This window comes from Chlorocebus sabaeus, chromosome 20 (genome assembly GCF_047675955.1).
Source record: "Chlorocebus sabaeus isolate Y175 chromosome 20, mChlSab1.0.hap1, whole genome shotgun sequence".
In the NCBI taxonomy this organism is placed as follows: domain Eukaryota; kingdom Metazoa; phylum Chordata; class Mammalia; order Primates; family Cercopithecidae; genus Chlorocebus; species Chlorocebus sabaeus.
The window spans coordinates 135,129,489-135,150,109 of NC_132923.1; the positions used below are offsets into that span (position 1 = coordinate 135,129,489).

The 20,621-nt window shown below is 51.8% G+C and overlaps 1 protein-coding gene across 1 annotated transcript in view; it reads left to right on the plus strand.

The window, feature by feature from the left end:
* The first annotated feature begins 951 nt into the window (after nucleotides 1-951).
* SSU72 (SSU72 homolog, RNA polymerase II CTD phosphatase) overlaps nucleotides 952-20,621 on the plus strand; it is a 33,731-nt gene continuing 14,061 nt past the window's right edge. Inside the window, exons 1-2 of the mRNA XM_007980987.3 lie at nucleotides 952-1,333; nucleotides 10,054-10,197. Coding sequence (XP_007979178.1) covers nucleotides 1,254-1,333; nucleotides 10,054-10,197 — 224 coding nt within the window. The 5' untranslated portion in view covers nucleotides 952-1,253. The remainder of the gene's footprint in view (nucleotides 1,334-10,053; nucleotides 10,198-20,621) is intronic.

Consider the following 20,621-nt stretch of genomic DNA (forward strand, 5'->3'; position numbering starts at 1 on the left):
TTGAGACGGAGTCTCGCTCTGTTGCCAGGCTGGAGTGCAGTGGCGAGATCTCGGCTCACTGCAACCTCTGACTCCCAGGTTCAAGCGATTCTCCTGCCTCAGCCTCCCGATTACCTGGGATTACCGGCATGCACCACCACGCCCAGCTAATTTTTGTATTTTTAGTAGAGATGGGGTTTCACCATCTTGGCCAGGATGGTCTCGATCTCCTGACCTCGTGATCCACCAGCCCCGGCTTCCCAAAGTGCTGGGATTACAGGCATGAGCCACCGCGCCCGGCCGAGAGCCTGGTATTAGGTTGATAATTCCCTCTCCCGTCCGTGGCGCTCCCACAGGAAAACATCCACCCACTGCCCACCGTGAGGCCGCATCCAGGCAGACAGGCACCGCTGGGGGACAACACACTCGCGCTGACTGGATACACTGTAACTTGACCCACATCTCAGACCAGCCGGCGGCCTCTCCAAGGAAGCCCGAGGCGAGGAAGACCCTAGTCGACGTGCACTCCCAGCCAGGTCTGCCACAGGTCGGCCCTCGCATTTAAACGTTAAATGTTGAAGGGCTTTCATAAAAGAGCGATGTGCTCCTGCTTGTAAGAGCCGGGGCCGGAGGACGGTAACAGCGACACGGGACGGGAGCGAGCCTCAGAATTGGGAATGTCTGTGGCTCTTCGGGACAGCGGAGGGAGTAGATCTAGTGAAGCGCGACGACTCTGGGGCGGCAGAAGTGAGAACTATGGGCCCCACGGGGACTGAGGGAACGCAAAAAAATCGTCTCAGGACACAAGACGCCGGGCCGTGGAACGGTCCTCAATGCTCTCTCGGGTAAGCGCAGCACTTCGCATCATTCCCAAAGGCAGCGGCGACACCTTGTGACGTCTTGGCGTTCGGCGCGGCGCGCGTCACACTAGGCGCCGGCGCGGGGTGCTGACGTCAGGACGCCGGCGCTGAGCGCCGTGACGCTCAGCCGGTCCTTGTGGAGTGCGGGTCTCTGCTGCGGACGCCGGGGGCCGGCGCGGCGTTGGCCGCCCCCGGCCTCGCCGAGCGCAGCGCGCCCGAAGGCCAGTGCTTGCGCTCCGTCCGCGGCCCGGCGCCCGAGGTGGGCGGGGAGGCCGCCGCGCAGACGCCGCACGCTGCGCCGCCGCTTTCGCGTCGCCCGCTTCCGGCCGCGGCGGCCGCCATTTTGCTCGCGCGGAAGCGCCGCGGTGGGGTGGGAACCCAAGCGGGAGAGCCGCGGGCTGTGGGGCCGCAGCCATGCCGTCGTCCCCGCTGCGGGTGGCGGTGGTGTGCTCAAGCAACCAGAACCGGAGCATGGAGGCGCACAACATCCTCAGGTAGTTGGGCTCCGTCCTGGCCCCGCGTGCTCCGCTCCGGCGACCGGCGCGCCCTCCTCCCCGGTTCCCCCTGGCCCGCGCCGGGCGTCCTGAGAGGAGGCCGGGCTGCGCTCGAGGGTCTGCTGGTTGGGATGGCAGCTGGACAGCAGCGCGCGGCGCCCATACGCGGGTGGGCATCGCGGGGAAGGCAGGTTCCGGGACGAGACGCCCGCTGTCCGGTGGTCCTTCGAGCTCCCCGAGGCCGGGCGAGGGGTGCGAGGGTAGCGGCCAAGGTGAGGGGCTGCGCGGCGGCGGCCGATCGTGGTTATTTCGTGTGCGTCGTTGGCTGCCTTTGCTGGAAACGCGCACAACATAACCTCGGCAAAGAACGATGTTGTAAATAAGAAAGCGGTCTATTTTTTTAATACCATGGATTTGTGTGTTTGCTACTTCTTGTTTTCTTTTGCAAAAGATCCTCTCTTCCTGGAACGCCTCCAACCGGTAGTTTCTGGAATACAACGAGGATTTGGTTTGGCTCTGCTGGTTTAAATTCGCTGCTAACTGGTCTTTTGTGACTTTTGCGTAGCATCTGTCTAATGAAAGTTTATTTCTGCTTGATACAAGTAGTTTGTTCAGTTACATAGCAAACTGAAACTGACCACTTTACTTATAGTGAAAATTTGGTATATGTGTCAACTTTGATAGTAAGACACAATTGAAACGGCTTTTCCCCCGCCAAAGTTACCTACGTGAAGTTTAAACGAAAACAGTATCTCACTCCTCTTATCGCAGCCCAGCTATAACTTTCCTGAGCAACTTGGGAATATTAGCAGTCCCTCTTTTTTTTTCTCTTTTTAACAGTGTCACACGGGCCAGGCACAGTGGCTTACGCGTGTAATCCCAGCACTTTGGGAGGCCGAGAGTTCGCGACCAAACCCCCCCACCAAAAAAAAAACAGTGTCAAGTGTTCGTGATCTGCTGATTCTCTTTTTTTTTTTCTCTGAGATAGTCTTGCTCTGTCGCCCAGGCTGGAGTGCAGTAGCGCGATCTTGGCTCACTGCAACCTCTGCCTCCCGAGTTCAAGCGATTCTCCCGCCTCAGCCTCCGGAGTGGCTGGGATTACAGGTGCATGCTACCACGCCCGGCTAATTTTTTTGTTTTTTTGTTTTTTGTTGTTTTTTTTTTGAGACAGAATCTCGCTCTGTCGCCTTGGCCGGAGTGCAGTGGCGCCATCTCGCCTCACTGCAAGCTCCGCCTCCCGGGTTCACGCCATTCTCCTACCTCTGCCTCCCTAGTAACTGAGACTACAGGCGCCGCCACCATGTCTGGCTAATTTTTTTTTTTTTTTTTTTTTTTTTTGAGACGGAGTCTCTCTCTGTCGCCCAGGCTGGAGTGCTGTGGCGCAATCTCGGCTCACTGCAAGCTCCGCCTCCCGGGTTCACGCCGTTCTCCTGCCTCAGCCTCCCGAGTAGCTGGGACTACAGGCGCCCGCCACTGCGCCCGGCTAATTTTTTCTATTTTTAGTAGAGACGGGGTTTCACCATGGTCTCGATCTCCTGACCTTGTGATCCGCCCGCCTCGGCCTCCTAAAGTGCTGGGATTACAGGCGTGAGCCACCGCGCCCGGCCTTTTTTTTTTTTAATAGATGGATTCGCGCTCAGTTAGGCTGGAGGGCAGTGGCGCGATCTCGGCTCGCTGCAAGCTCCGCCTCTCAGGTTCACGCCATTCTCCTGCCTCATCCTACCAAGTAGCTGGGACTACAGGCGCCCGCCGCCACGCCTGGCTAATTTTTTGCATTTTTAGTAGAGACAGGGTTTCATCTTCTTAGCCAGGATGGTCTCGATCTCCTGACCTCGTGATCCGCCCGCCTCGTCCTCCCAAAGTACTGGGATTACAGGCGTGAGCCACCGCGCCCGGCCTTTTTTTTTTGTATTTTTAGTAGAGACGGGGTTTCACCAGGTTAGCCAGGATGGTCTCGATCTCCTGACCTCGTGATCCATCTTCTTCAGCCTCCCAAAGTGCTGGGATTACAGATGTGAGCCACCGCGTCTGGCATTTTCTTTTTCTTTTTGGTAGAAACGGAGTTTCACCATGCTGGCCAGGCTGATCTCTAACTCTAGACCTCAGGTGATCCACCCGTCTCAGCCTCCCAAAGGCTGGGATTACAGGCGTGAGCCACCACGCCCGGCCTGCTTGTTGCAGAAATTCTTACTGTAGAAAATGGAAGTGGTTCCTCAGAAGTACCATTTTGGTGTCCATCTGTCTCCCATGTGTTCACGCATGCATCAGGGAGATAAGCTCTGATTCTGTTGTCTGCTCCATAGTTAATATTAACATCAGTAGTTTCCTTTTTTTGTCACGAGGTGCTTTACTTTCGTTATTGATACAAATAATTTTCTATAATAACCCGGTCAAATGGGAGAATTTGGCAGTCCGATTTCGGGGGGGCGTTCCCCACAGAGACCCACAGGCTGGTGGTGTCAGTGCTGAGTGCCCAGGTTCACAGCACAGCTTGTGGCTTGTGTCCATCTTGCAGGTGGCTCTTCCTTGCACATCACGACTGGGGTCTCAGGGGTGAAGGGGGCAGGAAATCCTCCAGACTCTTAGGAAATTTCACTCCACTTCTCCTGCTCAATGGCCTCTCTGGTGGGCAGGGTGTGGTGTTCTGTGTCTCCGTTTTCTAGCTTGGCCTTATTGAAGTTGGAATTTATGTCTGTTGTCATTTTCACTTTTTTTTGTTTGTTTTCGAGCCAGGGTAAGGCTGGAGTGCAGTGTTGTGATCATAGCTCACCGCTTCAACCTTGAATATCTGGGCTAAAACGATCCTCCTGCCACAGCCCCCGAAAGTATTTGGATTACAGGTGTGAGGCACTGCACCCAGAGCATTTTTGCTTTTGGAAATTACGTATTTATGTCCTTTGCCTATGCCTATTCGTTTGGGTTTATTTAGAAGGTTTTAATACTTATTTAGGAAATCTGTGTGATAGTGTTTTTCTGTTACAAGCTAGGAAAGCTTGTGAAAGTCAGATTTAGAAAGTCTTTTAGGTATTAAAAATGATGTTTGTGAAAAGCTTCGAAAATGAAAAAAGCAGGAAAATTGTATATGCGGTTGGGTAGGACTACATAAAACTGCACAGGAAAGCTGAAATAAAATTGTCAAAAGGAATTGTAGTTAACTGAACATGCACAGTAGCTAGTTGATCAGTGAGCCTCACCGCTTTTAAAAATTTTGGGCCTGGCAAGGTGGCTCTTCTGCCTATAGTCCCAGCACTTTGGGAGGCTGAGGGAGGAGGTTTGCTTGAGCCCAGGAGTTTGAGCCCCGGGCAACACCGTGAGACCCCCCATCATTACAAAACATTTAAAAAATTAGCCACATGTGGTTGCACATGTTAATAGTTCTGGCTTCTTGGGAGACCAAGATCACTTGAGCCCAAGAGGTTGAGGCTGCAGTGAGCTATGACTGCGACACTGAACTCCTGCGTGGACGACAGACCAAGTCCCTGTCTCTAAAAACAGAAACAGAAACAATTTCATCCTATTGAAAATCAGCCTGAACTCTATTTTCCTGATAAATCCAAGTGATAAGAAGTGTTGACATCAGTGTTCTCTGGGGTGATCATCTTTGATGTTTGAGACTAAATTGTTTCAAATGCCAGTCCTGGGAGTCCTTATGTTTTCAGGCAGTGCGGGAAAACTCTGCCTTACGTTTCCACAGAGCCTCCTGCGTTTTGTACTCCAAGGATTAAAGTGTCCCCTTGGAACCAATTAGTTTTTTTGTTTGTTTGTTTTTGTGGTTTTTTTTGTTCTTGTTTTTCTGGTTTTTTTGTTTGTTTGTTTTTTGAGACGGAGTCTCACTCTGTCGCCCAGTGCAGTGGCGTGATCTCAGCTCACTGTAGCCTCTGCCTCCTGAGTTCAAGCAATTCTCCAGCCTCAACCTCCTGCATAGCTGGGACTACAGACATGTGCTACCACACCCAGCTAATTTTTTTGTATTTTTAGTAGAGACGGGGTTTCACCATGTTGGCCAGGCTGGTCTCAACCTCCTGACCTCAGGTAATCCACCCACCTTGGCTTCCCAAAGTGCTGGGATTACAGGCGTGAGCCACCATGCCTGGTCTTATTTATTTATTTTTACAGACAGGGTCTTACTGTGTTGCCCAGGCTGATATTGAACTCCTGGCCTCCCAGGTAGCAGGGATTACAGGCATGCACCACCACGCCTAGCTAATTTTGTATTTTTAGTAGACAGGGTTTCTCCCTGTTGGTCAGGCTGGTCTCAAACGCCTGACCTCAGCTGATCCGTTCTCCTCCGCCTCCCAAAGTGTTGGGATTACAGGCGTGAGCCACCACGGCCCACCTGGCAGCTTCTTTATGATAGTTTTTTGGGGTTTTTTTGAGACAGAGTCTCACTTTGTCACCCAGGCTGGAGTGCAGTGGAACCATCACGGGGCCCACTGTGACCTCTGCCTCCCGGGTTCAAGCGATTCTCCAGCCTCAGCCTCCAGAGTAACTGGGATTATAGGCGTGCACCACCACGCCGGGCCTTTTTTTTGTTTGTTTTTTGAGATGGAGTCTCGCTCTGTCGCCCAGGCTGGAGTGCAGTGGCCGGATCTCAGCTCACTGCAAGCTCCGCCTCCCGGGTTCCCGTCATTCTCCTGCCTCAGCCTCCCGAGTAGCTGGGACTACAGGCGTCCGCCACCTCGCCTGGCTAGTTTTTTGTATTTTTTAGTAGAGACGGGATTTCACTGTGTTAGCCAGGATGGTCTCGATCTCCTGACCTCGTGATTCGCCCATCTCGGCCTCCCAAAGTGCTGGGATTACAGGCTTGAGCCACCGCACCCGGCCAAGAAACACTGTTGAGGCGCAAGCTGGCTGCCCTGCCAGTTGCATTCGTTTAGGAGAACAGTTCTTCTGTTGCTAAATAGCCTTTTTGCCATTTGTGAACATTTTGTTGGGGGAGAAACAAACTGCATTTTGTTTTGAAATAGGCTTTGCTGAAAGGAACGCCCAGCAGGTGGTGGGCTCCTGTCAGTGTTGTGAGACAGGCTGTCTCCTTTGGCTGCTGTGGTCACGCTCATCACGGGCTTGTTCATGCTTTTTTTTTTTTTTTTTTTTGAGAGAGTCTCGCTCTGTCATCCAGGCTGGAGTGCGGTGGAACAATCTCGGCTCACTGTAAGCTCTGCCTCCTGGGTTCACGCCATTCTCCTGCCTCAGCCTCCCGAGTAGCTGGGACTACAGGAGCCCACCACCACACCCGGCTAATTTTTTGTATTTTTTAGTAGAGACGGGGTTTCACCATGTTGGCCAGGCTGGTGTCGAACTCCTGACCTCAAGTGAACCACCATGTCCGGCCCTTGTTTGTGCTTTGATGGAAAGTATTTCATTGTACGCTGTCTGAATTGGTAAGGAAGTCATTTTAGGCTTGTTCCTTCTCACGTGTGCTGCCTGTGGTGTACCCTGTGTCTGGGCCTCCGTCACCCTCTCAGTCACAGCCAACAGTTGACTTTATTGCTTTAGCCTCACGTTTCCATCAGGATCTGTGGTTATGACTGAATGTCGGGAATTTTAATTTTAGCATTTTCACGTTTATTTCACAGTCCGGGTGCCGTGGACGCGGGTTTGTAGCCACGGATCGCTGCTGCCGTGGTTCCACGTTTCTGGCCGTGTGTGGTAGATGTTTGGGGAGCCGGGTTGTGTAGCTCGGGACATCTAGGGATGTAAGGACTGATGCAACTGTCCTCAGCGTCGGGGGACTCAGGTGTTTCACATACACTAGACAAGGACGGCTTCTCGATGTGTGCGTGGGTGACGTGTGTGGCAGTGCAGCAGGGTGCTCTCGGGCTCTGTGGCTTCCTCTACTCATCCTTGGAGGTGTGTGTGGAGCCACATGGCCTGTCGCACCCCATGGATGGAAGTTCAGCTTATCTGTTCGTCTGGGGCTGTGGAAGGCCAGCAGCGGACATCCTGGAGGCAGCCACGTTGTGAGGCACATGTGTGTTCATACGGTGGGTTTCTAGAGGCCAGTGTCTGTGACAAAGGCACAGGTGGTTTTCACTTGCTGGGTGTTGCCCCATTATCCACACAGAGGCTGGTTACACTCCAGCAGCCCCTCTGCCTGAGGTTTTCCTCCCTTGTGACACTGTTACTCATTCAACAGTCAGTAAATTTTTTTTTTTTTTTTTTTTTTTTGAGACAGGGTCTCGCTCTTGTTGCCCAGGCTGGAGTGCAGTGGCGCAATCTCAGCTCACTGCAACCTCCGTCTCCCGGTTTCAAGCGATTCTCCTCCCTCAGCCTCCCAAGTAGCTGGGACTATACAGGCGCCTGCCACCACGCCTAATTAATTTTTTGTGTTTTTAGTAGAGACAGAGTTTCACCATGTTAGCCAGGATGGTCTTGATCTCCTGACCTCATGATACCCCCTCCTTGGCCTCCCAAAGTGCTGGGATTATAGGCGTGAGTCACCATGCCCGGCCTTACTTTTCTTTTTTTAAAAATAATGTGGAACTCCTCATGCGTTTGTGTGTCATTCTTGCTCAGGAGCGAAACAGCGGCACCTTTCTGAACAAGGATGACAGGCCTGTGAGAGGAGTTTAGTGTTAATGGAAGTGTGTGTGCGCCCTGCGCCAGGCAGATTCCTTCAGATGCAGACCTTTTTTGATTTATAAATAAAGCTAGGATGAGAAGTCTGTATTTTTTAGATAATTATAAGTATCAGTTGTGACTTCTAAAAGAACACGTGTTCTGTACCAAACTTTTTTTGTTGTTTTTTTGAGACAGAGTCTTGCTCTGTTGCCCAGGCTGGAGTGCAGTGGCATGATCTTCAGTTTCTGCAACCTCTGCCTGCTGGGTTCAAGCGATTCTCCTGCTTCAGTCTTCTGAGTAGCTGGGGTTACAGGTGTGCACCACCACGCCCAGCTAAATTTTTTTTTTTTTTTTTAGTAGAAATGGAGTTGGGGTTTTGCCTCTTGGCCAGGCTAGTCTGAAATTCCCGACCTCGGGTGATCCACTTGTCTCAGCCGCCCACAGTGCCTGGATTACAGGTGTGAACCACCATGCCCGGCGCCAAACTAACTTTTTTCATGCAACTTGTGACAAACTTAAGTATGGTTGTCAGCGATGACGGAAGAATTTTCTTTTTTTTTTTTTTTTGAGACGGAGTCTCGCTCTGTCGCCCAGGTTGGAGTGCAGTGGCGCGATCTCGGCTCACTGCAAGCTCCGCCCCCCGGGTTCACGCCATTCTCCTGCCTCAGCCTCCCGAGTAGCTGGGACTACAGGCGCCGCCACCTCGCCCGGCTAGTTTTTTGTATTTTTTAGTAGAGACGGGGTTTCACCGCGTTAGCCAGGATGGTCTCGATCTCCTGACCTCGTGATCCGCCCGTCTCGGCCTCCCAAAGTGCTGTGATTACAGGCTTGCGCCACCGCGCCCGGCCGACGGAAGAATTTTCTGATCTTACCTGCACTCCATCAGCGTTTGGAGACGATCTTTCTCCTGGTGTGAACTGGAGCTCATTGGTGGCAGTTGACACGTTTCCTGTTCAGCTCTTTTCTCCAGTTGATTAGGAAAAGCATTTGGTCAGTTTCCTCACCTGTGACTAGGAAGCCCGACGTGCGAGCGCCGTCGGACCCATTGCAGCGTCTGTTCTCTGCCTGCAGCACCCCTGAGCCTGTGGGACTCCTTTGGGTGTTGGGTGTCGGTTCCCATGGTGGCAGCATCGTGGGGATGTTGGGAAACTGGGAGAGACAGTTTCCTGTGGTGGAGCGGGTAGTTGGACCTTTACAAGTCCCTTAGGAATCCTGTGAACTTGGATCCTCCAAAGCCAGGACGTTGGTCGATGGCCAACATGTTCTGATGAAATCTTCCCCAAGTCCACATCAGTTAGTCCTTTCAGTTTAAAGTAAAGCCTTAAACAAGCTCTGATGTTCAGATGTGGCTTTGTAATGGTCAGTTCTGGTTTGGTTGCTTTTGTGCAACTTGCTACAGAATTTTTATTTACTTATTTGAGACAAGGTCTTGCTCTGTCGTCCAGACTGGAGTGCAGTGACATGATCTCGGCTTACTACAGCCTGCTCGGGCTCAGGCAGTCCTCCCACCTCAGCCTCCCGAGTAGTTGGTACCACAGGCACATGCTACCATGCCTGGGTGATTTTTAAATTATTTGTAAGACAAGGTCTTGCTGTGTTGCCCAGGCTGGTCTCAAACTCCCAGGCCCAAGCGATTGTCCCACCTCGGCCTCCCAAAGTACTAGGATACATGCCTGGCCCAAAATATTTTAAATATTTAACTTGATTCAGTTTTTTGTTTTGTTTCGTTTTGTTTTTTTGAGATGGAGACTTGCTCCGTCACCCAGGCTGGATGCAATGGCGTGATCTCAGCTCATTGCAGCCTCCGCCTCCTGGGTTCAATTGATTTTCCTGCCTCAGCCTCCCAAGTGGCTGAGGTTGTAGGCAGTCACCACCACACCTAGCTGATTTTTATATTTTTAGTAGAGACAGCGTTTCACCATGTTGGCCTGGCTGGTCTTTATCTCCTGACCTCGTGATCTGCCCGCCTCAGCCTCCTAAAGTGCTGGGATTACAGGCACGAGCCACCACGCCCAGCCTAGATTAAAAATTTTAAGATATGTTCTCTACTATGAGCCAATGAAATTACTCATTTTCTTTCTTTCCCATTTCCTATCCCTTGCTTTTGGAGTTTTGTGTCTTAGTGTGACTGTGACTCTTTCTCTCCTTTTGTCTTTCAGCAAACGGGGATTCAGCGTCCGATCCTTTGGAACAGGGACTCACGTGAAGCTTCCAGGACCAGCTCCCGACAAGCCCAATGTTTATGATTTCAAAACCACATATGACCAGATGTACAATGATCTTCTTAGGAAAGACAAAGAACTGTATCCCAGCGGGTTGCCCTTTAAAAACCCCCCGTGTGGCCCTTCCTGGAAGGTGTTACGTGTGGCTCGGGCACAGGAGGCGTGTCACCCTGTGCAGTGCACACACTGGCTCCTCCTGTCTTTGCGAGAACTTGGTTTCTATTCCTGGTGCACATCGGATCGTCCACGGGTTAGTTCCAGTGCCACCCATGGCATTAGGCGTGGTGAGGCGCACAGACATGGTGTGGGGTTCACATTGGCGTGGTCCAGCAGAGGGTTGTGACATAGCATGAACCAGGGATGCTTAGGTGAGGAGGTGGAACCCACAAAATCCCATTGCTTTTCACACTTCAGGGCTGCCCCTTTATTTCCTTTGCCAGGTAGGTGTGTGTGCATATGTGTGTGTGCGTGCATGCGTGCATGTCTGATACACACCGGGCTGCTTCACACATCTGGTGAGGTCCTTAGAGGGTCAGATAAAGAAGAGGGCCGAGCTTGCTACCCAAGCTGTTAGAATAAATAAGGGGAGAGAACGTTCCTTCATTTCGGGAGGACACAGAGCAGACTGGTCTGCCACTAAGACTCCTGTAGAGAGAAGAGTATTCAAATAGATTCTGATGGATGCAACACCAGTTGCATAATGGTTATGACAATCAGTGCCCAGGTTTTTGACCAGGCATTTCATGGTCACCCCCATGCTAATGAAAAGTTTCTGGATCTCCTTTTGTTATAGTGAGTGATTTGTAGTTCTCACAACGGAGGCCATACGTATTCCAAATGGAAAGAGAATGAGGCGTCAAATGCACAACCTTTTGTCTTCATGTTGGCACTGTTGCCATTCCTGCCCTCGCCCAACATTGTCTTCATATTGGCACTCTTGCCATCCCCACCCGTTCCCAACAGGGTCTCACTCTCACCCCAGCTGGAGTGCAGTGGTGAGATCTTGGCTCACTGCAGACTCACTGCAGCATTCGCCTCCCAGGTTCCAGCAATTTTCCTGCCTCAGCCTCTCAGGTAGCTGGGATTACAGGTGCGCGCCACCACACCCAGCTAGTTTTTGTATTTTTAGTAGAGATGAGGTTTCACCATGTTGGCCAGGCTGGTCTTGAACTCCTGACTTCAGGTGATCCACCCTTCTCAGCCTCCCAAAGTGCTGAGATTATAGGCGTGAGCCACCGTGCTTGGCCCTACTCTTGTTACCTTGTTTTTTTTTCTTTTTTTAAATGGAGTCTTACCCTGTTGCCCAAGCTGAAGTGCAGCGGCTTAATCTCAGCTCACTGCAGCATCCCCCTCCCAAGTTCAAGCAATTCTCTGCCTCAGCCTCCCGTTGTAGTTGGGATTACAGGCAGCCGCTACCATGCCTGGCTAATTTTTGTATTTTTAGTAGAGATAGGGTTTCACCAATTTGACCAGACTGGTCTTGAACTCTTGACCTCGTGATCCACCCGCCTCGGCCTCAAAGTGTTGGGATTACAGGCGTGAGCCACCATGCCTGGCCTCTTGCAATTTTTAATGAGCTAAAAAAAATTCTTATACACAGGTAGATTAATTAGGTAGCCAGGAAGGGCCCCTGAAGGTCTTTCTAGCAAAACTTAGAACTGGATCCTAGCCGTCACTGCACCTTCTGCCCTCCCTGCTGTCCTCTGTCAGTTACAGTTAAAAGGTGGTGGGTGAGGACACTGGGCAGAGTCCAGGGCATCTGCTGTCAGCTCCCAAGCCCGGCCTGCCTGCTGAGCCATCTGGGCGTGCCGCAGTGGAAAGTGTGGTGGTTGTGGTGCCATGGTGCTGGGAGCCATCCTGGTGGCAGACGTGGGCTCACTGTGAGTCAATGTAAGTCCCGGGGGACCGTCAGCAGCACGTCCTGCTGCCCCTGTCTCTGCAGAAGCCCTGGTGCCCCGCGTGTGGAGAAACCTCCCTGAGGCTTTCTGAGGAACTGTCAGTAGGCCGTGTCCTCGTCCACCCCGTGTGGAGCACAGCTCCAACGTGGCTCTGCTCCCGTCGTGGGCTGAGGAGGACGGAGCAGGTCGGGCTGCTCCTCGGAAAGGAGGCTCTCCTGACATACCTTTGTGCGAGCTCCCGGTCCGTGCTGTCTCCACTCCTGAGCCTTACGGCGATGGGTGACCACAGAGCCCTTTCCGAGAGTCTGGTTTAGGGCTGGGTCTTCCCGTCGCCCTGGCGGAGGCTTTTGTCTCATATCATGATTCACATTAAACTCTGATGTGCCATGAAGCTTACCCTGAGATCCTGTTTTTGAAAATTACTCTTCAGTTAGCACTGTTCATTTTTAAATTCTTGTATTCAGTAAGAGAAAGAAAAGCAGATAGTGATGCACGTCCTCACACTCCCTTGATTGGTGTAAGCTCAGCCCTTCATGTCAGCCCACTGTGACCTCCTGGGTTCTGGACCTGGGAGGTACTTGCCACGTTCTGCAAGGACTGAGTCCAGCTTCAGCAGACTCATCCGGAAGGACTTGCTATAGGGAGAGAATGAGCCTGTCTCTGGTCATTCTAGAAGAAGGAGCTGAGCCCAGTGTCCCAGAATTTGGAAGCTCCTCCTTTACAGAGGGACTGTAGGGGTTGGCGGTCTCCCAGGAAGCATCCGCCCAGAAGAGCCCCGCATGCTGCGTGCGCTCTAGGTGTGGAGTGGGGGGAGGAGTGGCAGCGGGGGTGCTGTGGCCACGGGGGTGGCGCTGGGACATTGTCAGCCACAGGCTCTGCCTTGGGGACCTCTTGTGGGAAACCGTCGCCTGTGGTGGCCCCTGAGGAGGTGCTGGGAGGAGCGTGCCTTCGTCGCCTTGCTTACTTCGCTCAGGGGGCAAAAGGTGCAGAATGGTGAGCCTGCCACTTAGCTAAAGCTCTTCCACATGCTGCCCTCGGCCTGGAAAGGAGTGAAGTCCCCAGGCTGTTCCCTGTGGACATCAGCATGATGCCGGGTGGGGCCTCAGGGGTGTTGAGATACGCAGGTCGGGAGGACCCCGATAGTGTTTCCTGGTTAGCGATGGGGGCAGAGGGCCTGCGGGAAGTAACTTGCAAGTGAGAGCCCCAAAGCAAATCTGCCCCCCAGCAGCCAGTGTGTTGGCAGAAGTCATGGCTGTAGACTGCAGTGGAAGCAAGAGGGGGTTTCAAACTTCAGTGGAAGCAGATCTTGAGGTCAGAAGTTTGAGACCAGCCTGGCCAGCATAGTGAAACCCCGTTTCTACTAAAAATACAAAAATTAGCCAGGCATGGTGGCACACGCCTGTAATCCCAGCTACTCCGGAGACTGAGGCAGAATTGCTTGAACCTGGGAGGCGGAGGTTGCAGTGAGCTGTGATTACGCCATTGCGCTCCAGCCTGGGCAACAGAGTGACACTCTGTCTCCAAAAAAAAAAAAAAGGATGATGTGACTTGGGAGGAAAATGCTACTTGTTCAGAGGCAGGGCCGGGGTCGAGGGGGACCCTACCACCTCTGCCATCTGCCTACTTGCCTCGTGGCCAGGGCCTGGGTTTCTCTATGCGTACCAACCTCACAGAATTTCTGATAATTAAATTAGGAGATGCACACACACAGCCTGAGACAGGGTGTTTTAAAGTCCTCAATAAATTTTGGCCAGTTGTCCTATTAGTATTGTAATACTTAATTTATTTATTTTTTTAGATATGGGTCTTGCTGTGTTACCCAGGTTTGTCTCGAACTCCTGGCCTCAAGTGATCTTCACACCTTAGCCTTCCAGAGTACTTGGATTATAGGCGTGAGCCACTGCTCAGCTTTCATTTCTTAATGAGAATCTCCTTGACTTTCTGTGAGGTTACCTGCTGGTAAACCCATGCTAAAGTCAAAAAATCATACAATGAACCGTAGTAAGTTAGAGACTGTCTGTATTTGGCTATAGATAGCTGATTGTTTTTTTCCCCACAAGCCAGAAGTGAGCCTGAGGGGTGGAAGGACTTGCTGCCTCTGAAACCTCCCTTGGGGATTTTGGAGGGCGCGAGTCCAGGTTTGCAGCACTGGGATGCGAACTCTCTGTAAAGTTAAATGAGGCCCTGCGCAGGGGCCACGCCTGCAATCCCAGCCTAGGGAGACCCAGGCAGGAGGCTCACTTGAGCCCAGGAACCAGAGGCCAGCCTGGGCAACATAGCAAGCCTCCATCTCTACAAAAAACACAAAATTGAAGTGGGTGTGGTGGACACTCCTCTGGTCTCACAGCCACTCAGAAAGCCGAGGCAGCAGACCACTTGAGCCCAGCAGGCTTCATTGAGCTGTGATTGCGCCGTTGCACTCCATCCAGCCTGAGGAAGAGAATAAGACTGTCTCTTTTTTAAAAAGTTTCGTATCGACATTTTCTTTTTTTCTTTTTTTTGAGACAGTCTTACTCTGTCGCCCAGGCTGGAGTGCAGTGGTGCAATCTCCGCTCACTGCAAGCTCCGCCTCCCGGGTTCACGCCATTCTCCTGCCTCAGCCTCCTGAGTAGCTGGGACTACAGGCGCCACCACCACGCCCGGCTAGTTTTTTGTATTTTTAGTAGAGACAGGGTTTCACTGTGTTAGCCAGGATGGTGTCAATCTCCTGACCTCGTGATCTGCCCGCCTCGGCCTCCCAAAGTGCTGGGATTACAGGCGTGAGCCACCACACCTGGCCTGTATCGACATTGCCTTTTGAGAATTAATAGTATATATACATGGGACTGGATGCAGTGGCTTACAACTGTAATCCCAATGCTGGGAGACCAAGGCAGGTGGATCACCGGAGTTCAGGAGTTTGAGACGAGCCTGGCCAACAGGGTAAACCCTGTCTCTACTAAAAGTACAAAAAGCCAGGTGTGGTGGCTCACGCCTGTAATCCCAGCACTTGGGGAGGCCGAGGCGAGTGGATCACCCAAGGTCGAGAGTTTGAGAGCCGCCTGACAAACACGGAGACACCCCCCGTCTCTACTAAAAATTAAAAATTAGCCAGGCATGGTGGTGCATGCCTGTGATCCTAGCTACTCATGAGGCTGAGACAGGAGGATTGCTTGACCTGGGCGATGGAGGTTGCGGTGAGCTGAAGTTGCGCCATTGCACTCCAGCCTGGGCAACAAGAATGAAATCTCCAAAAAAAGTACAAAAAGTAGCTGGGTGTGGTGGCATACACTTGTAATCCCAGCTACTCGGGTGGCTGAGGCAGGAGGGTCACTGGAACCCAGGAGGCAGAGGCTGCAGTGAGCTGAGATTGCCCCAGGACTCCAGCCAGGGCGACAGAGTGAGACTCTGTCTCAAGTAATAATAGTAGTAGTGGTAGTATATATACATGGACCAGGGAGGGGGGTCTGAGCTCCCCTGACCTTCGTAGACAAATGGGAACTCTCTCCTGTGCAGGTTCTCTTGTTGGACGGACTGACCATTTTATCCAGAATCGTTTTGAGATAAAATGTACAAATCATGCACTTCCTCGAGTTGCGTGTCCAGTTCTGTGGGTTTCAGAACATTCATGGAGTTGCAGCCATCACCACAATTGGTTTTGAGGCAGTTTGGTCTCCCAGGGCCTTCAGCTGCTGCTGCCCATTCCCCACCCAGTGCCTATAGCTGCCTCCTGTGTTACAGATCCACCCATTCCACACTGTCCAGTTTATGTACAGCCTTTTGTTCTTTCACGGAGTGTGCGTGGAACTTTCTCAGTCCCAGATTTCTTTGCTGTGACTCTTCTTCGCTCGGCCTCAGTGGCACGTGGAGTAGAGCAGCTTCACGCCTGGGGTCCTGAGGGGTTTGAGCTTCGCTCCCAGGGTCACGTGCAGAGTCTTCTCTATTTTTTTTTTCATTTTACACTGACACCACTTTCCATAGATGAACTTTCTTGCGGGATTCTTTCATTTTTGATTGAAAGGAGTCTGGGTAAGCCATCCCAAGCTTGCTTGGAGTGCCTTTGCGGGGGAAGAGAAGTGACTTCTGTTTCTAAGTTAATGAATGGCCAGTTTGACCTAATGAAGTGTCATTCAGCTCAGTCAGGGGGTCCAGGCAACAGCCGCTGGCCCAGAAGGTAGAGGAGGAGGGAGAGGCTGTTCTGAAAGGAGGGCTGGGGTGGCTGACACCAACCTGGACACTTCCCTCTCGCTTCAGGGCAGCCCATTCAGCCGCATGAGAAAGTGTGTGGGAGTCTCACAGGATCCTACAGAAAGTTCATCTTGTGTGTATTTCAGTTAGTGAAGGTTTACTAGCTTTTTGTGTTACGAACTGCAAAACCGCTTGTCTTCAAAAGCAAGTAAATGTGTAGCTCTAAATGTTAACGTGACTCTTTTCCTGTGAAACGCAAATGTATCGAATAATTTCCTGGGTCTTGTCTGGCTGCGCAGCTAGAGACCAAGCCTGTGTCTGGCATACCGTTCGTCCTTCTCTTGTGGAGTTTTTTCTAATTACGTTTGGGGTTTGGATTGTTATTATTATTATTTGGTTTTGAGGCAGGATGTCTCTCTGTTGCCCAGGCTGGAACGCAGTGGTGCTATCGCAGCTTACTACAGCCTGGGTGTCCCAGACTCAAGTAGGTGATCCTCCCATGTCACCGTCCCCAGCAGCCGGGACCACAGGCCCATGCCATGCCCAGCGGCTTTTTTTTTTTTTTTGAGATGGAGTCTCGCTCTCTCGCCCAGGCTGCAGTGCAGTGGCCCGATCTTGACTCACTGCAAGCTCCGCCCCCTGGGATCGAGCGATTTTCCTGCCTCAGCCTCCCGAGTAGCTGGGGTTACAGGCGTGTGCCACCACGCCTGGCTAATTTTTGTACTTTTAGTAGAGACAGGGTTTCGCCACGTTGGCCAGGCTAGTCCTGACCTCAAGTGATGAGCTCTCCGTGGCCTCCCAAAGCTCTGGGATTACAGGGGTTGCCACTGCACCTGGCCTGTGTTTTAAATTACTTATTTGTTCATGTCCGTCCTCTGAAATCATTGTCTTTTAGGTTAACTTCTGTATCTGCCCACTTCCCTGTGGACATTTCCCTGTCTCAGAGTAAAATTTGGTAGATTTCTTTTTTGAAACAGAGTCTCACTCTGTCGCCCCTGCTGGAGTGCAGTGGCATGATCTCGGCTCACTGCCATCTTTGCCTCCCAGGTTCAAGCGATTCTCCTTCCTCAGCCTCCTGAGTAGCTGGGATTACAGGTGCGACGTACCACCACGCCTGGCTAATTTTGGTATTTTTAGTAGAGATGGGATTTCACCATGTTGGCCAGACTTGTCTCAAAACTCCTGACCTCAGGTGATCCACCTTTTTTGGCCTTCCAAAGTTTTGAGATTACAGGTGTGAGCCACTCTGTCCAGCCCCATGTGTATATGCTAATCCAGATAAATAGTATAATTCCCAAAAAGGAAATGCTGATGTGAAGCTTTAGTTATTTACTTACTGTTTTGAGACGGAGTCTCGCTGTGTCGCCCAGGCTGGCGTGCAGTGGTACGATCTCTGCTCACTGCAAGCTCTGCCTCCTGGTTTCACGCCATTCTCCTGCCTCAGCCTCCTGAGTAGCTAGGACTACAGGCGCCCGCCACCACGCCTGGCTGATTTTTTGTATTTTTAGTGGAGATGGGGTTTCACCGTGTTAGCCAGGATGGTCTCGATCTAACCTTGTGATCCGCCTGCCTCGGCCTCCCAAAGTGCTGGGATTACAGGCTTGAGCCACCGTGCCCCGCTGAAACTTTTAAAAAGAGGCAGTCTTACTGTCTTGCCCAGGCTGGAGTTGGAGTGCAATGGTGTGATCAAGGCTCACTGAAGCCTCTCGGGCTAAAGTCATCCTTCTGCCTCAGTTTCCTGAGTAGCTGAGACTCCTGGCTCTTCTTTGTATTTTTTGTAGAGATGGAGTCTTGCTGTGTTGCCTAGACTGGCCTCCAACTCCTGACCTCATGTGATCTACCTGTCTCGGCCTCCCAAAGTGCTGGGATTACAGGTGTGAGCTACCATGCCCAGCCCAGAAATGATCTTTTTTTTTTTTTTTTTTTTTTTTGAGACAGAGTCTGACTCTGTCACCTAGGCTGGAGTGCAGTGGCACGATCTCGGCTCACTGCAAGCTCCACCTCCCGTATTCATGCCATTCTCCTGCCTCAGCCTCCGAGTAGCTGGAACTACAGGCGCTTGCCAGCATGCCCAGCTAATTTTTTTTTGTATTTTTAGATGCAAAAATACACTGCGCCCGGCCTTTATTTTATTGTTTGAGTCTTGCACTGTCGCTCGGGTTGGAGTGCAGTGGCATGATCTCGTAACCTTCACCTCCCAGGTTCAAATGATTCTCCTGCCTCAGCTTCCCAAGTAGCTAGGATTATAGGCAGCAGCTGTGTTTTAAAATCATTTTGGGAAGGTATTTGTCAAACAAGTGAATATGTTCCTAAGCTAGACACCGATTCCCAGAGAAACTGATCTTGGGTTTTAAAAAAACATTCATGCCGGCCGGGCGCAGTGGCTCACGCCTGTAATCCCAGCGCTTTGGGAGGCCGAGGCGGGTGAATCACAAGGTCAGGAGATCAAGAGCATCCTGGCTAACATGGTGAAACCCCATCTCTACTAAAGAAAAAAATATAAAAAATTGCTGGGCGTGGTGGCGGGTTCCTGTAGTCCCAGCTGCTCGGGAGGCTGAGGCAGGAGAATGGCGTGAACCCAGGAGGCAGAGCTTGCAGTGAGCTGAGATCGCACCCCTGCACTCCAGCCTGGGCGACAGAGCGAGACTCTGTCTCGAAAAAAAAAAGCATTTATGCTAAAATGTAAATTACAGCCTTAAGATATTTCAGGTAAGGCCAGAGATACTGGCCTGCTCTGCTCATCAGAGATGGCAGAGGTAGAACGGAGCTGATTGGCTGAGGTAGTTGCTGGTGGTCACTAGAGGGTCTGGACAGAATAGAGCTGTGCTGTGCCGTCATCTTCAAGAGCTAGCCCAGGGCCTGGACCCACAAGCCTGTGAGTTTTCACCTAGTCTGCACAAGGTGAGATGCTGTTTGCAAAGTGGTTTCATGGTGGCTGCAGACGCAAGGCCGTGGTGGACCCCCCAGAGCTGGCCTTAGCCTTGCGTGGCTCTGCATTGAGGCTGTGGTTACAGTTGGGTGCCCAGCAGCTCCAGAGATGGCCATGAGACCTTTTCCGGGGGTTCCTGAGTTCTGTTTGTGCAGCCTCTGTGGTTTGCCAAAAAGCATTCTCTATCAAAATGAATTTTTTTTTTTTTCTTGAGACAGTTTTTGCCCAAGCTAGAGTGCAATGGTGTGGTCTCAGCTCACTGCAAGCTCCGCTTCCCGGGTTTAAGTGATTCTCCTGCCTCAGCCACCCCCGGTAGCTGGGATTACAGGCACCTGCCACCATGTCTGGCTAATTTTTTGTAGTTTTAGTAGACGGATTTCACCATGTTCAAGTGATTCTCCTGCCTCAACCTCCTGAGTAGCTGGGACTACAGGCGCATGCCACCAGGCCTGGCTAATTCTTTGTATTTTTAGTAAAGACAGAGTTTAGCTGTGTGAGCCAGGATTGTCTCCATCTCCTGACCTTGTGATCTGTCTGCTTTGGCCTTCCAAAGTGCTGAGATTACAGGCGTGAACCACCGTGCCCGGCCAAACTTTTTATATTTTTCGTAGAGATGGGGTTTTGCTATGTTGGCCAGGCTGGTCTCAAATTCCTGGCCTCAAGTGATCCACCTGCCTTGGTCTCCCATAGTGCTGGGATTACAGGAGTGAGCCACCACGCCTGGCCTCAAGTGAATTTATTTTTTTGAGACAGGGTCTTGCTGTGTCTTTGACGCTGGAGTTCAGTGGCACCATCATGGCTCCCTGTAGCCTCATGTCTCTGGGCTCAAACAGTCCTCCTGCCTCAGCCTCCTGAGTAGCTGGGACTGCAGGCATAAGCCACCACGCCTGGCCTGATTTTTCTTTTTTTTTTTTTTTTGAGATGGAGTCTAGCTCTGTTGCCCAGGCTGGAGTGCAGTGGTGCGATCTCGGCTCACTACAAGCTCCGCCTCCTGGGTTCACGCCATTCTCCTGCCTCAGCCTCCCCAGTAGCTGGGACTACAGGCGCCCACCACTGCGCCCGGCTAATTTTTTTTGTATTTTTAGTAGAGACGGGGTTTCACCGTGTTAACCAGGATGGTCTCGATCTCCTGACCTCGTGATCTGCCCGCCTCGGCCTCCCAAAGTGCTGGGATTACAGGCGTGAGCCACCACGTCCGGCCCTGATTTTTTCATTTTTAGTAGAAAGGTTTCACCATGTTGCCCAGGCTGGTCTTGGACTCCTGAGCTCAAGCAGTCTGCCTGCCGTGGCCTCCCAGAATGCTGGGATTACAGGTACGAGCCACTGTGCCCAGCCCAAATGTATTTCTTGATACGCTGCTGTGGAAGCAGTAGCTGGCAAGCTTGTGACATAGGGTGGTGAGTGGATCGCAGTGCATTCAGGGGTCCCAGAGCATAGCGCTCTGCACAGCCATGGTCGGTTCACCTGCCGTTCTCACCCCATCCTGCGTTCGGAGCTGCTGTCCACACGTG